We start from the raw sequence: 15,682 nt of genomic DNA, 5'->3' as shown, positions 1-15,682 counted from the left end.
ATGCCAACCACATCAATCACCTACATAGCAGAAATCACACGCATCATTTTACTATCGTTGTTTTATTTGATGTGTTGTACAGCACTTTGGTTGACTTCGGTCATTGTTAACGTGCTCTATAAATAAAATTGGAGTTGAGTTGAGTTGAGTCCAACAATCCACCACATGCCATAATATGGCCTGCCCTCACAAACCCGCATCCCACACACACATCCAGCGACTGCCAACTCTCTGTTCACCATGACAGTATGTCATTAGTGTGTTTGCCTTAACAGGGCAACCAGACTATAGTACTCTTCCCACTTTATTTCATGCAGATAAACTTTATTTCGGACCGCTACTCCTCCCACAGTTTATCCCCCAATGTCGTGCCATATGTCAAAATGACCGGCTTGGCCGGGAATCGTGCGCTTGTATTTTGCTAAGAGATTGGTTGCATAGTTTTATTGATATTGATTTATTAGTGCATTAAATTTCCCCATACAATTTAATGGAAAAATGAAAAAACTCAAATTCAAGTATTTTTTTTCTCAGAAACCGTAAGAGCTAGAGTTACCAGATTTGGAGGGGAGGTTCGTAATTTTGTCCGAAATTATTAAAATAATAATTATACCAGTCGGCCTCATGGTAATCTCTCAAGAACAGATTCTGCACTGCGTTGGAATCTGTCGGGGAGGTTCGTCATAACAAGTGTATGGGCGTGCCTTCAGATCAGGAAGCGGGCCGCGCTTTACCCAATCAAATGTAGTGGGCGGGATTCACGTGTCCGTCGATCTTTCCCCCTCGAAACAAACCGAAACTAATTTAACAATAACGTCCGCGGAGCAGACAAAACCACGGAAAGATATTCACATTTTAACTTACTCTTTCATCATAGAAACAAGTGGGCTTATAACCAAAACGATCGATGTTCTCTGGGAGAAGTGGTGTTAGTGTTCCGTGTAGAAATATTGTTAGTGGGAATGAAAACATAGTCGCACCAACCGGAAGTGACGCGTTGAAGGCATACAAAACACCGGTTTCCTTTGCGCTCTGGCTCTACGTTTTCTTCCGCCCAGAGCCAACAGACATAGAACAAACAGCAGAGGGCGCTGTTTTTCATTTTCAGTTGGCGATGGGTTCCCAGATTGGCCTCATGGTGACGCTATAACAGTCCACTTTACGTTTTGGCCTATAACTCTTGAACCGTAGGTCATAGAATAAAAAACTTTTTTTGGGTCAAGACGCAACTCCCCATATAGGCCACGCCCATTTGCGTCAGGATAGATTTTCCGCCATTTTGAATCTTCTTCAAAACACACTTTTAGCTCCTCCTCCCACATATTTTGTCCAAATCGGTACAAAAATCGGTACACATGATCTCTGGACCCATGCAATAAACATATCCAAGCGGCATTTTGATAGTCCTTACCGTTCGTCCATAATTGGCTTCCAAAGTTAGCGGGAGGGGCCCGTTTTACCAAAAACGCCAAAAATCACGAACGAAACGTCCAGTCAATCCCAAATTTGAATCACATGTCGAGGGTGGTTTACTCAACGAATACCCAAAAGCATTTCCACTTTGATCCATAGGGGGCGCCACAAATGCGCAAAACGTAACCGTTTGATGCAAAAACCTTATTTCAATCCTCTCAAAATGAAACGCAAGTGATCTCAGGAGTGACGTGACAATGTAATTGGCGCAGCCTCCGACGGTATTCCTCCCAGCGTATTCCTCGAGTCCCGGCGGCAGCGACCCGCGACTCACGTCGGCGCAACCACACTTTGCAATTGCCCTAAATTGCGAAAATTCTGGTTCACTCTTGTTATTAAAGGTAAACCACCTCAAATGTAATGTCTCACTTTCTCCAGAGGTGGAGCCCTTCCTCATCGTAGCCACCAGCACCAAGCTGATGAGGATCAGCTTAGACGGCTCCAGCTCCACAGAGCTCAAACAGGTGAAAACCATTAGACATAACAACACATTCTATGTAATCCTATACAATATTCTACACACTGCTTTTGACATGCTGGAATGTATTCCTGTCTGAGACTAACACAACTGATGTGGTGTGACAGAACTTGATGAATGCATTGGCTCTGGACTTTGACTATCAGCAGCAGATGATCTACTGGGCAGAAGCAGAAGATGGTAGTACCCAGCCCCCCATGATCAGTCGCATGCACATCAATGGCAGTGACGTCCAGGTCAGTGTGACAATGACAACGATGAGGATGAATGACAGGGAAGAGAAACTGAATTCAATTATTTACATTACACATGCAATTCAGAGTACTACAGAGTATACTTGTATTTAAAACACTTTGTGATATCAGGGTTAAATATAAAAGCAGAAAACAGGGTGTCTGGCGTTTCAGTCAGTTAGTGTACAGACCATGTGCTGCTTGTGAGCCGTGAGGATGCGAGTTTGAATCTGACTCCTGGTCTTGTCTCACATGTTTCTCCTCTTTCTGTCCTTGGTTTCCTGTCTCTCTACACCAGGGCTTAGAATAGACACACTCTGGCTGCCCCCCCCCCCCGCCAATTGGATGGAGAGAACGTGTAAAAACTTGAAAATAGAAGGTCTACAAGCTCACAACGTGTCACAAAGCGACGTGTTGTGAGCATGTAGATCGGCTTTTTTTTAAACATTATTTGTGAAAAACGAATGAAAACATAATTGCAATAATTGCATAAAAAAGATTTAAAAAATAAAACATTGAGTGAGTATATTCAGATTACATGTATGGTTGATTGACAGGTCCTTCACAACACGTTGATCAGCCATCCATCCAGTCTGGCTGTTGATTGGGTGGCAGGAAACCTGTACTGGTGTGACAGAGGCAGTGACACCATAGAGGTGTCCAAACTAAACGGGTCGTACAGAACAGTCCTGGTCAACACCGGCCTGGAGGAGCCAGAGGCCATGGCTGTGGATGTACACTACGGGTAAGAGCACTGTGGTGACATCATGAACCTCACACTGTGGTGACATCATGAACCTCACACTGTGGTGACATCATGAACCTCACACTGTGGTGACATCATGAACCTCACACTGTGGTGACATCATGAACCTCACACTGAATGTATCAACCATCCTGTGAAACACCACGGATTAGAGATGCGCGGATGGGGTTTATCCACATATACATATACATGTTCATTATCCACCCGCCATCCAACCGCGTTAATTATACCATCCTATTTCTAGATCCGCACTAACCGCATCAAATTATTATTATTTTCCTGACGTTAGTTTTCTTATAAACAATGTTATTCACCATTGTCTATCGCGATATAGTGACTGTATACAATCCATATCTATGGTAACAACAAGAAGGAGTTTCATTCATTTTACTTTTGCTTTCATGGCTTTGTTGCCATGTCTGCTTTTATAAGCGACTTTTGGGCTAATTTGGCGCTTGTTTTCATAGACCTGGTTGCTTATTTATCTCGCAGAATATGGCAACACTGGCTGCCTGCTGTTCAAAGACCCCTTGCCGGTAAAGCAACGCGCTTTAATTTGTGCCTGATGTAAAATGACGTAATTCTACAAACGCACGCACGGCGAGATTTCATGCTTTTTAAAAGCTATTATAGGCCTATTAGATTGATATCATTAATTAAATTCCTGCAGTAATTCACCCACGGTTTATCCAATATGAATTAATAATTATATTTGATTGACCCAAATCCACCCAAACTGCGGTTAACTGCGGCAACCGCGGCTCTACCACGGATACAAGAAGACTGAATTACATCTAAACATAAAACTGATGACATTGCATCATATATCATATCTCCATATATGGGAATAAAAGGGACAAGGACTGACAATACAGAGATCTCCATGTGTTGCATTGTGACAAGTGTGCGCATTGTGTAAAATGGTAAGTGGTGCACACACACACCGATGGAGGAGGAAACCATGCAAGGCACCAACCTGCTCATCTGGAGCAATTAGGGGTTCAGTGACTTGCTAAAGGAAACTTCGACACTAACTTTGGGGGAGCGTGGGATCGAACTGTGAACGTCACGGGTCCCCTCTGGCCACTCTACCGGCCACTCTTCCCCTGACCCACTGCCACCCCCACGTTGTGAGCTTGTAGATCGGCTATCTTCACTTATTTTGTCTTCACTCTTCTTCGACACTCTTGTATAATGAAGTAGGGCAATTAAATGAATGAAAAAACTAAACATAAAGCGATACAAGGTTTTTGCCCGACAACAACAATATGTTACATTGTCAGTAAAGATGTCAAACAGTGACCCTGACTCAGTGTCTCCCTGACAGGTACTTGTACTGGTCAGACGTAGGTGACAACAACCCCCACATAGAGAGGATGGGGATGGACGGCACCAACAGGAGCATCATCGTGAAGGATAAGATCTCCAAGCCCTACGGCCTGACGTTAGACTACATCAACGATCACATCTACTGGAGCGACATGGAGAAACACATTGAGTTTGCCAACCTGGATGGAACCAACAGACGCACAGGTAACACACACACACACACACACACACAACACATTTGAATTATTTTATTTGGATCTGCACAAAAAGCGCAATACATGATAGATCCAAACATTGATCAGAAGAAGGTTACATTATACGGGCAAACCAGATACAACTGCTGTACATGCTTAACACACAGAGGAAAAAAGATAACGAATTGATGACTATACAGAAATTCAACAGTTATTATTTTATTTTATTTTTTTGCCACTTAAGGGTAAATGAAACATAGCCTTTTCCAGATAGACAGACTGCCCATAATAGCTGAGACAGAACAGTATTTAGCCAACTTCATTTGCATTTGTCTTTTGCAATCCTCCTAATTGCAGGCCGCGGAGCACAAGTTTGTGGACGTGACCCAGACTCCCAAACACAAGGACAATAAGTTGACAGTTATATCCCAAGGCCATAATACGTTCCGCCAAAGGCTGATATTTCATACGTTTGGATGTAAAACAAATGTCCATATACAAATCGAATGGGCAGCCTATTTCGAAGATAGTAACGTTTTTTCTCATTTCATTAATGAACACAATATCTGGGGTATTTGGAATATCTTGCAGTGAATTGACATGTTTGTCATTGTGATCAAACCAGTCTAGTTTTACGGTGCTGTGTTTATACATTTTTGTTGTATTTTCCTGTACTTCTCTGATCCTGTCTGAGACCAGATCCACCAGACGATCATGTCTGGCACTGTACAGTCCTTTATATTGATTGCAGCCATTTAAGATGTGTGCGACTGTCTCTTTGTCATGTGGTACTGGGTGTAGAATACAGTGTGGGTCATGTTCTGATGGATACCAGGTTGCCAAGTTAAACTTGGTCGGCAGCACTTATAAACGAGCTTTAATGGTGAAAATTAGAATGTCCTCACCAATAGTGTTATTTGAGAGGACAGAATGGGACAGTGAGTGATTTGCAAAAGGAATAAAAGCCAGTTTTCCCTGTAGCTTCAGACTGGTCCAGTGCTGTGCACTGTGAGATCGATTCACTCCCAGAATGGAGGCTCTCGCAGTCACAGATTTGATTGACAGCTCAGCACTGTCCTGCCTCGTAGATCGCGCGTGCATAGACAAGCGGGTCTGTGACGATGTGGTTATTGATCGCAACAGCTGTTCCATCGGACGCCGCCCACTTCAGCTGTAATCCCGAACGATGGCACAGGTCGTTAAGGTCCATCCAATCGGACCACACACCAAATCCTGTGGCTTTAATGTCCAGTTTTCCATTTCCCTTAGTCCTGAATCCAAGGAATTGCGGCTCAGTCTCCAGCGCGGGTGGTACCTTGCGTCGCTGCATATGTTGAATGAGTGACTCACGGGCCATTTCCCAGGAGGGGCGAAATCCCAAACCGACTTTGGCGGTTGCCACGGCGGAGTCGCGGAGTTGATCTCCGCCATGGCGCAGTCGGTGAGCGACCAACCCCAGACCGACTCCGCCGACCCTGCCTACCCCATACAGACTCGGCCGACCCTGGACCGACTCTCCGCCGACCCTGCCGACCCCAGACCGACTCGGCCAACCCTGGCCCCGACCCACGGCGGAGTTGATCCTTCATGGCACCGGCAAACGTCACGGCGGAGTCGATCTCCGCCATGGCGCAGTCGGTGAGCGACCGACCCCAGACCGACTCCGCCGACCCTGCCGTCCCCATACCGACTCGGCCGACCCCGGACTGACTCTCCGCCGACCCTGCCGACCCCAGACCGACTCGGCCGACCCTGGCCCCGACCCACGGCGGAGTCGATCCTTCATGGCACCGGCAAACGTCAATTTCTGATCCATCGACCATATCTGCAGTCTTTTGGCGCGGCTGTTCACCCCCTGCAATTTTTTTATTCTTATAATTTTAATGTTTCTATGATCTGTCAAGTATATATTTTCATTTGGTATCAGTCATGAATTTATTATAATTTATTATAATTTATTTTCTCTCTATCAAACGATATCAAGCCGGAGTTTTCCACGTGCGTAATAACGCACATAAGTGCATGCTGTAACATAATAATACACAACGTCTACTGTACATATATAGCCCACTGTAGGCTAACATTCTTGGGGGTCTTGTTAGGGACCGCCTTAGCGCCGCCAATGGAGCGGTTTCAGAAAAGAAAAATGAAAAAAAGTAAACCGAAAAAAAAAGGCGTGTCTGTCTGTCTGTCTGTCTATCGCGCTGCGAGGCATTGTCACGGCCTGGGTCTGTCTGTCTGTCTGTCTGTCTGTCTGTCTGTCTGTCTGTCTGTCTGTCTGTCTATATGTCTATATGTCTATCGCGCTGCGAGGCGTTGTGAGCTTGTAGATCGGCTATTTTTGGTGCCACGGCCTGGGTCTGTCTGTCTGTCTGTCTGTCTGTCGGACGGACGGGCAGATACATAATTCTCATCTCTGCGGATGTTTTAATTTACAGCATAGGTGGGCACTATGGACATCTGGGCACCAGGGAAAGTGGGCACTATGTGCACTGCCTGTGAGATTGTATTCTTTATTAACAATGATTATAAACACCAGTTTTCCCGGTGCCCAGTCTTCCTGGTGCCCAGATTTCCCTAGCGCCCACTCTTATCCACCCCTAAGTGCCCACTCTTCCAAGTGCCCACATGTCCCTAATGCCCACTCGTCGAAGGTGCCCAGTTATCCCTAGTGCCCTGAATGTTTTGGTGTCCACCTATCCTGGCTGTTACCGTTACTACATAAATACACACTGCAGTTATTTCCACACAGTAGCCTACAATTTAAATGGCCTAGAACAGATTAATATCTTCAGATTAATATCTTCAAATAACTGGTAGCCTAGCTGTGTGCGTGTCTGACTGTGCAGCGTGTGCGCGCCGACAGACAGACAGACAGACAGAACATATTATTATTATTATTATTATTATTATTATTATTACCCTTATTATTATTATTATTATTATTATTATTATTATTTCTACTACTACTACTATTACGCTATTGTTATTATTATTATTATGCTATTATTATTATTATTACTACTACTACTATTACGCTATTATTATTATTATTATTATTATTATTATTATTATTATTATTACATTAATGTTTGTTCTGTCACAGCTCACTGTTGCGCACACGTTGATTGACGGGTCAGTAATCACGAAGGCCTACTCAGAGACGCTCACATGCTCAGGTTTCTCAGATGTTTTCTCGTTAATTAACCCACTTGCTGTCACATCTCACATGAGGTACTATACGCATCAGTGGTGGAAAAAGTACTCAAATGTTTTACTAAAAGTACCAATACTGCAATGTAGAAATAGGCCTACTCTGTAACATGTAAAAGTCCAGAATTTGAAAATTTGAGTAAAAGTATCCTACATAGCCCAAGTATTGGCATCAAAATGTACTTAAAATACCAAAAGTAAAAGTACTCGTTATGCAGAAGGTCCCATTTCACAAGTTTTCAAATGTATAAAAATCCTTTGAAAATAGCAGATCTACAAGCTCACACAATACAATTATCGGAAGTGGATCGGTTGCTACGCGATGCAACAGCTGTGTAAACTGATTTTGGGTGACATTGAGTGGTTATATTTCCGTATAAATAAAGGTTATATTTACATCTTCTAAATGTAACCTAAAAAATGCAGCTTGAAGATCTGTTGTGTTTGTTGATCACACAGCTCCCAAAGATCGCGCAAGAATTAACAGCTAACCACTGTAGATAGATAGATAGATAGATAGATAGATAGATAGATAGATAGATAGCCAGGATAGGTGGGCACCAAAACATTCTGGGCACTAGGGATAACTGGGCACATTGGACGAGTGGGCATTAGAGACATGTGGGCACTTGGAAGAGTGGGCACTTAGGGGTGGATAAGAGTGGGCGCTAGGGAAATCTGGGCACCAGGAAGACTGGGCACCGGGAAAACTGGTGTTAATAATCATTGTTAATAAAGAATACAATCTCACAGGCAGTGCACATATTGCCCATTCCTCCTGGTGCCCAGATGTCCCTAGTGGCCACCTATGCTGTATCCAATTAAAACATCCGCAGAGATGAGAATTAGGTATCTGCCCTTCCGTCCGACAGACAGACAGACAGACAGACAGACAGACCCAAGCCGTGACACCAAAAATAGCCGATCTACAAGCTCACAACGCCTCGTAGCACGATCGATAGATAGATAGATAGATAGATAGATAGATAGATAGATAGATAGATATTTAGACAGACAGAAAGACAGACACACACGCCTTTTATTTCGGTTTACCTTTTTTCATTTTTCTTTTCTGAAACCGCTCTATTGGCGGCGCTAAGGTGGTCCCTAACAAGACCCCCAAGAATGTTAGCCTACAGTGGGCAATATATGTACAGTAGACGTTGTGTATTATTATGTTACAGCATGCACTTATGTACGTAATTACGCACGTGGAAAACTCCGGCTTGATTGATTGATTGATTGAAATTTTTATTAGGCAAAAGAATGTAAAACAACACAGTTACATTTATAATGCTTTCGTCTAAAAGGTCCGGCCAAAAAAGTCCTTGCGGACTTGTTTCCGTTGGGGTCCTTGAATTAATTTCATAGACATATATAGTAGCAACCAAACAGTTCAAAAATCAACATGAAAATACAGATAATACAGAAAAAATACCACTATGTACAAAAAAAAAAAAAGCATGAAAAAATTAAAAGATATATGTACAAAAAAAGGGGGGGGGAAGCATGGAAAAATAAAAATTATATACAAAAAAGCATGAGGAAATACAAAATATGTACAAAAAAGAGGAGGGGGGGGGTCGTCTGCCTACAGGGAAACTGGTACTAGCTCCTCTTTCGGCCTCCAGAAAGATGAGTTTTTAGGGCTGTTTTGAATGAGCCCAGCGAACTGCATTTTTTGAGGGATGGGGTTAGACTATTCCATTCCTTGGTAGCTGTGCTATAGAAGGAGAATTTGCCCATGTTTGTTTTATGGGTGGGTGGTACCAGATTGTTGTTTACGATCGTTTGCTAGAGAGAAAATAAATTATAATAAATTCATGACTGATACCAAATGAAAATATAAACTTGACAGCTCATAGAAATATTAAAATTATAAGAATTGAAGTAAAATATGCGATCTACAATTATTATGAGAGACCCCTTGGGCCGGGGGGGTCCCAGTGAGGGGGGTCCCGGGTGGGGGGGGTCCCGGGTCGGGGGGAGGGGTACACGCGGGTGGGGGGGGGGGGTGAACAGCCAAAAGACTGCAGATATGGTCGATAGATCGGAAATTGACGTTTGCCGGTGCCATGAAGGATCGACTCCGCCGTGGTTCGGGGCCAGGGTCGGCCGAGTCGGTCTGGGATCGGCAGGGTCGGCGGAGAGTCGGTCCAGGGTCGGCCGAGTCGGTATGGGGTCGGCAGGGTCGGCGGAGTTGGTCTGGGGTCGGTCGCTCACCGACTGTGCCATGGCGGAGATCGACTCCGCCGCGGCAACCGCCAAAGTCGGTTTGGGATCACGCTGTCTCTCCTATTTCCCTGACCGTAGGATCATCATTGTTGAGCATGTTGATAAGGTGGTTGGTTCTGGTAGCGGTGTAAACCCATTCTATATTCGGTACGCCCAAACCACCATCTCTGATGGGCTGAAAGAGGATGGAACGGGTGGAGTGGGTATTAAGTCTGAACCAGCCCTCTTGTTGTTCAATTCTGTAAGGGTGTTCTGTGGCAAATGGAATTGAGAAAAGATGTTGAATTTTGGCAAGTGCCAATTCTCTGATGGCCTGCAGTTTCATTCGGATGGGGAGGGGGGAGGAGTCGATTAAATCCAGTCTGACAGAGTAGTCATCATACAGTTCTCTGACTTGTTCTTCCCAGTCACCTGCAACATTACATTTATGTCCCAGGTATAGATATGTTTCATGTCTTGATTATACTCGGATGGATTTTTGCATTACTGTAAAGGATGGGGGCTTATCAGCTTTAGATGCATACCACCGATTACCACCGCTGCGCCTTTCATAGAACGCAGTGCATTTGGTTTGTTTTGCCTCCAGCCTAGACCACAGCAGAAACTCCTCAGTGCGGGAGAGCATGGATACGATAACGCTCTCTTGGCATGACACGATCTGAACGTCATCGGCGTATCCTTGTACTGGGTTTGGAGATCTTATTCCATCAGGTGCGCACTGGCGCATCCATTTGAGCCAGTGGTTGATTGCAAGAATATAGTTTACCGCACTCCAGGGACATCCTGTTTTAATTCCGATACCAAGCTGAATTGGATCAGTCAGAGTATTCCCACATATAACTTGAATGTAGGATTTTTCGTAGACATTTTTCACTATATCTATATACAGCTGTGGCAATTGTATTTCATTGAGAGCATAAATCATGACATTATGAGGCTGTGTGCCGAATGCATCACGGAAATCTAAAAAAACTGAATAGAACTTTGCAGAGTCTTGTTTAAAGTTGTCAATCCCTGTCTTCAGACAGAAAACATGCTCATTCATTCCTTGACGAGCAATATACTGTAAGCCTTTTATTCAGATGAGAGAATACCAATATCTATGAGCTTGGGCAGAATGCGGGCCAATATGCACTTCATGAATACTTTATATATTGTCTGTAAAAGTGAAATGTCCCTCCACGTAGAAGGGTCGTCAGGAATATTGTCTTTTTTAGGGATTCTGTGTATTAATGCACCTGCTCATGAGTCCGGGACTTTTCTATTCAACAGGCAAGTGTTAAATATATTTACCAGGATTTGAGATGACACCTGCCTAGTGGCTTTTAGGGTCTCATATGTGACCCCGTCAGCGCCACTGGCTTTATTATTTGGCCGGCTGTTGATCACTTCTTCCACCTCGCTGGCTGTAAAGTTACCGGTCTCTGGAATATACTCTGGGGGGTCGAATGCAAGCGTCTGTTGCCATGGTGCATCACTTAAAGGGGCGTGGTTGGGTTGTTTACATTTGGCAGAATAGTAATTCTGCACACGGTCCACATTATTACACACACACACACACACACACACACACACACACACACACACACACACACACACACACACACGGCTGGGTTGCTTAACAGTTTTCAAAATAACAGCATTGCAAACATCTCTGTGGTGAAGGAGACACTTTATGGTTTGTATCAGAGCAAATGGTCACAGGATATATTGTATAAACCAAAACTTAGAACATTTGTTATGTTAAAAAGCTGTTATGTTAAAGAAAAATATGTTAGTGCTCCATTGTCCAAAAGACAAAGATCTCTATGTGCCCAACTCCGTTCTGGGATCTTGCCCCTGCACCTTGAGACTGGTAGGTATAGAGGAGTAGTGGAAGAGGAGAGGGTTTGTATTTATTGTGATATTGCGGATATTGAGAGTGAGTTCCATTTTGTTTTTTATTGCCCTTTGTATCATGACCTGCGTCAAAAATTATTTAAGAGGTGTAGAAACCCGGATTTGATTTGGTTGGATGACACACAGAGACTTACATGGATTTTTGAGCACAGGATATTTGCACTTGCAGAGTATCTGGAAGGGGCCTGGGACAGACGGGCAAAAATAACATACATGTGAAGTGTAATTTATTTTATTTATTTTTGTTTTGTTTTGGGTGTTTGCCAAACGTTTTCCTTTGTGCAGTCTTCTATGAAGAGAATTTGATATTGTTTATTTATGTTTTGGTGTCTAATAATCCCGTAAGGGATGGGTCTTTTTTGACAAGACACGGAAATAAAAATTCATTCATTCACACACACACGCACACGCACACGCACACACACACACACACACACAGGGGAGGAAGAAGTACTCAGATTAAGTAAAAATAAACCCTATTATACTTAGTTGACTGGAGTTCCCCAGGGGTCATCCTCTTTACACTAAATATATTTGCAGAAAATAGCAGATCTACAAGTTCATAACATGTTGCAGTGTGATGCGTTGTGAGCTTGTAGATCTGCTGTTTCCGGGGAATGTTTGGCCCAGAATATTTCATGTGGTTAAATTAACACTCCAGAGTGTTACTGTGTATAAGAATGGATTATGTTACTTTTTTACATGAGTAGTTTAAGAAAAAACAAGGAAAACAGTGAGAACATTGTTTACTTTTGTAAACTTTATTGATGCATTTTAACTCTTGTTATAATATTCTTAATAATACTTTGTTCATGTATTTTATAATATTGTGACTATTTTGGTTTTGTGTGTCTGTAGTTGTGAGTCAGGACATCCACAACATCAATGCTATTACTCTGTTTGGGGATCACATCTACTGGATAGAGAGGAGCTCCATCTACAGAGCCAACAAGACTCAGGGAACCAACAAGATCAGACTCATCAGCAACCTGTATGCATCTGACCTCCACATGTATCACCCCTATAGACAACCTGAGGGTCTGTACCACCTACTGTATACAACACTCTCACTATTCACTCTCACTGGGGGCGGCCATAGCTGAGTGGTTAGAGAGCCCGGCTTGGCAGCTAGAGGCCCTACAGTAGTTGTAGTAGGTTCGATTCCAGCAATGTGTCCATGTGTGTCCCTGAGCAAGACTCTAAACCCCTAATTGCTCCCAAGCGAATGGCTGCTCACTGCTCTTAGTAGTTATAGGATGGGTAAATGCAGGGGACAAATTTCACCTGTTTCACCCATTTTAAGTATAGCCGGATTATCCTTGTTGCATCTATACCTTGGATCACAAACAAAAGGTACAAATGAACTTGCCTATGTTGATGTGTATAGTTGCATTCAGAGGTTGACTGTTCTGTTTGTAGCTGTTGTGAAACAGCCAATTTGGTCAACTGTTTCCCCCCTCAATTTGTGCTTTTGAATATAATTTCTCTCTTCTGTGCAGAATGCAAGCGGCAGTAGATCGATGTGGCATTGTACTACATTTCTGAAAATAACTCATTCCTGAGACATTTGTGTTAGTGAAGTTATCCCTAAACCTAGCTCTAATATAAATAAGTATAATGAAAATATTGCTATAGCCTATATATAGCCTCGCAATGAAAAAAAGAAAATATTTTTGGTTTATTGAAAGCATGACTGTTAAGAGAATTTTGTATTGTGTTCTGTCTTTTAACATTTGTTTTAGTGTATATATATATATATATATATATATATATATATATATATATATATATATATATATATATATATATATATACATACACAGTGACAAATAACACCACAAGGATATTATTAAGGATAGGGATATTATTCATTGTCTGCTATTGTATTATTTTTTCTGTTTTGAAAAGGGTTATATAAATACAATGAATTATTATTATTATATATATATTATTATATCTGCTAGTTGTAGTAGTAGTAGTAGTAGTAATATGAAATTGATAGTTCCGTTGCTTGATCCTGATTGGCTGAATCCTGTTGTAAAATACTCAATAACCACACATATGGATCACATGTATGTGTATCACTGCTCCAACATCTTGTTTTCAATATTCACCATAACTTTCCATGGATGAATTACTGTTTGTGATTTTGTTCTTTCCTATTATATAGCAAGGTAAGAGCAGTCGTGTGAAGTAACTAAGTACATTTACTCAAGTACTGTGCTTAAGTAAAATTTTGACGTATTTTTAGTTTACTCAAGTATTTACAATGTTCAATACTTTTACTTTACTCCACTACATATCAGAGGCAAATATTGTACTTTTTACTCCACTACATTTATTTGAAAACTTTAGTTACTAGTTTCTTTGTAGATTTTGATTATTATTACAAAACGAACATTAACCACTTCAGCCCTATATACATTACGGCAATTTGAAAATAGCAGATCTACAAGCTCACAATGCGTCGCATCGTGGCGCATTGTGAGCTGCAAAGGATTTTTATACATTTGAGAACTTGAAATGGGACATTCTGCACAATGACTACTTTTGGTACTTTAAGTACATTGTGATGCCAATACATGTGAGGTTTTGGTTTACAGTGATTGTAGAACAGGCAGAGGGTTGTAGTCCCTCTGCTCTGCATCGTTCCTAACAACACCTCATAGCTGCTCTAAACTCACATTAAACCACAGCCTGGTGTGGCTTATTGCTTTATTCTAACATATAGGTGTGTGTTCTCATGTTTGTTCCATGTGTGCATGTTTTCTCCACCCTGCAGTGGCCGCTTACCCGTGTCAGACCAACAATGGAGGCTGCAGTAACCTGTGTCTACTCTCACCTGGAGGAGGCTACAAGTGTTCTTGTCCCACCGACTTCTACTTGGCAGCCGATGGCAAGCAGTGCATGTCCAACTGCAGCCAGGTGATTCACCTCGCCTTCACTTGTGTTACGCTGTATGACTTTATGTCTCATGTCTGCTTTTGATACATTACTGATTCGAACCATAATCCTCTGTCTCCCCCATCAGTTTTTTTGTAAGAACTACAAGTGCATTCCGTTGTCATGGAAATGTGACACAGTAGATGACTGTGGGGACCGGTCAGACGAACCTGCAGACTGCTGTGAGTTGAGACAGAAATATGACATCATTATTCATGCTTTATTATCAGTATTGCTACTAATGTGTTATTTTCGATTTGATTATGTTGTTACAGCCACCGAAATTTAAATGGCAACATTACTCGTTACTTTATGTGAAAATAGCCGACAACTTCAGCGGATTAAAGGTTTATTATGATCTGACTTCTACTCTCACACTAGGCCTGTCTGTGACCTCCCCTCTGCTCACTGCAGCTGTGGGACTTGATCCAGTCACCATGTTGTTGTTAAGATAGGACTGAGAGTCGTCACCATGTTGTTGTTCACTAGGAAAGACCAAGCATCAGACAATATAGGTTTAAGGTTGTTTATTGAATAAACCCAGGAGTAAGGTCGTTTATGGGCGCGTCGCATGCGCAGCATAGGACGTGCGGCATAAACGGCCCTGATGCAGAGTGCCGAATGCTCATCTAAGGTCATCACTGCACGCAAACGTGCAGTGTGCGGCTTCGATGGCCAAGACACGAACAGCATGGGGGGTGCTGGCGTGGTCATCTAAGGTCATCACTACACGCAAGCGTGGAGTGTGCGGCTTAGATGGCCAAGGCACGGAATGACATTTGGGGTGCCGGCGTGGTCATCTAAGGTCATCACTACACGCAAGCGTGGAGTGTGTGGCTTAGATGGCCAAGGGCATGGGAGTGAGTGCCGGCGTGATCATCTAAAGGTCATCACTACACGCAAGCGTGGAGTGTGTGGC

At 42.8% G+C, this 15,682-nt stretch overlaps 1 protein-coding gene across 1 annotated transcript; it reads left to right on the top strand.

Annotated features, from left to right (window-relative positions):
• Positions 1–240: 240 nt before the first annotated feature.
• Positions 241–15,481, top strand: LOC308074813 (low-density lipoprotein receptor-related protein 1-like; the record flags this gene model as incomplete). Its single annotated transcript, XM_080414312.1, has 8 exons — positions 241–246; positions 1,815–1,937; positions 2,059–2,187; positions 2,742–2,929; positions 4,278–4,483; positions 12,679–12,858; positions 14,603–14,745; positions 15,377–15,481. 8 exons carry the CDS (start codon positions 241–243, stop codon positions 15,479–15,481), a joined length of 1,080 nt encoding a protein of 359 aa, XP_080270438.1.
• Between the last annotated feature and the right edge of the window lie 201 nt (positions 15,482–15,682).

The sequence above is a fragment of the Gymnoscopelus braueri genome (genome assembly GCF_963280865.1).
Source record: "Gymnoscopelus braueri genome assembly, chromosome: 19".
Taxonomy (NCBI): Eukaryota; Metazoa; Chordata; class Actinopteri; order Myctophiformes; family Myctophidae; genus Gymnoscopelus; species Gymnoscopelus braueri.
This window is presented reverse-complemented; position numbering and strand designations above follow the sequence as displayed.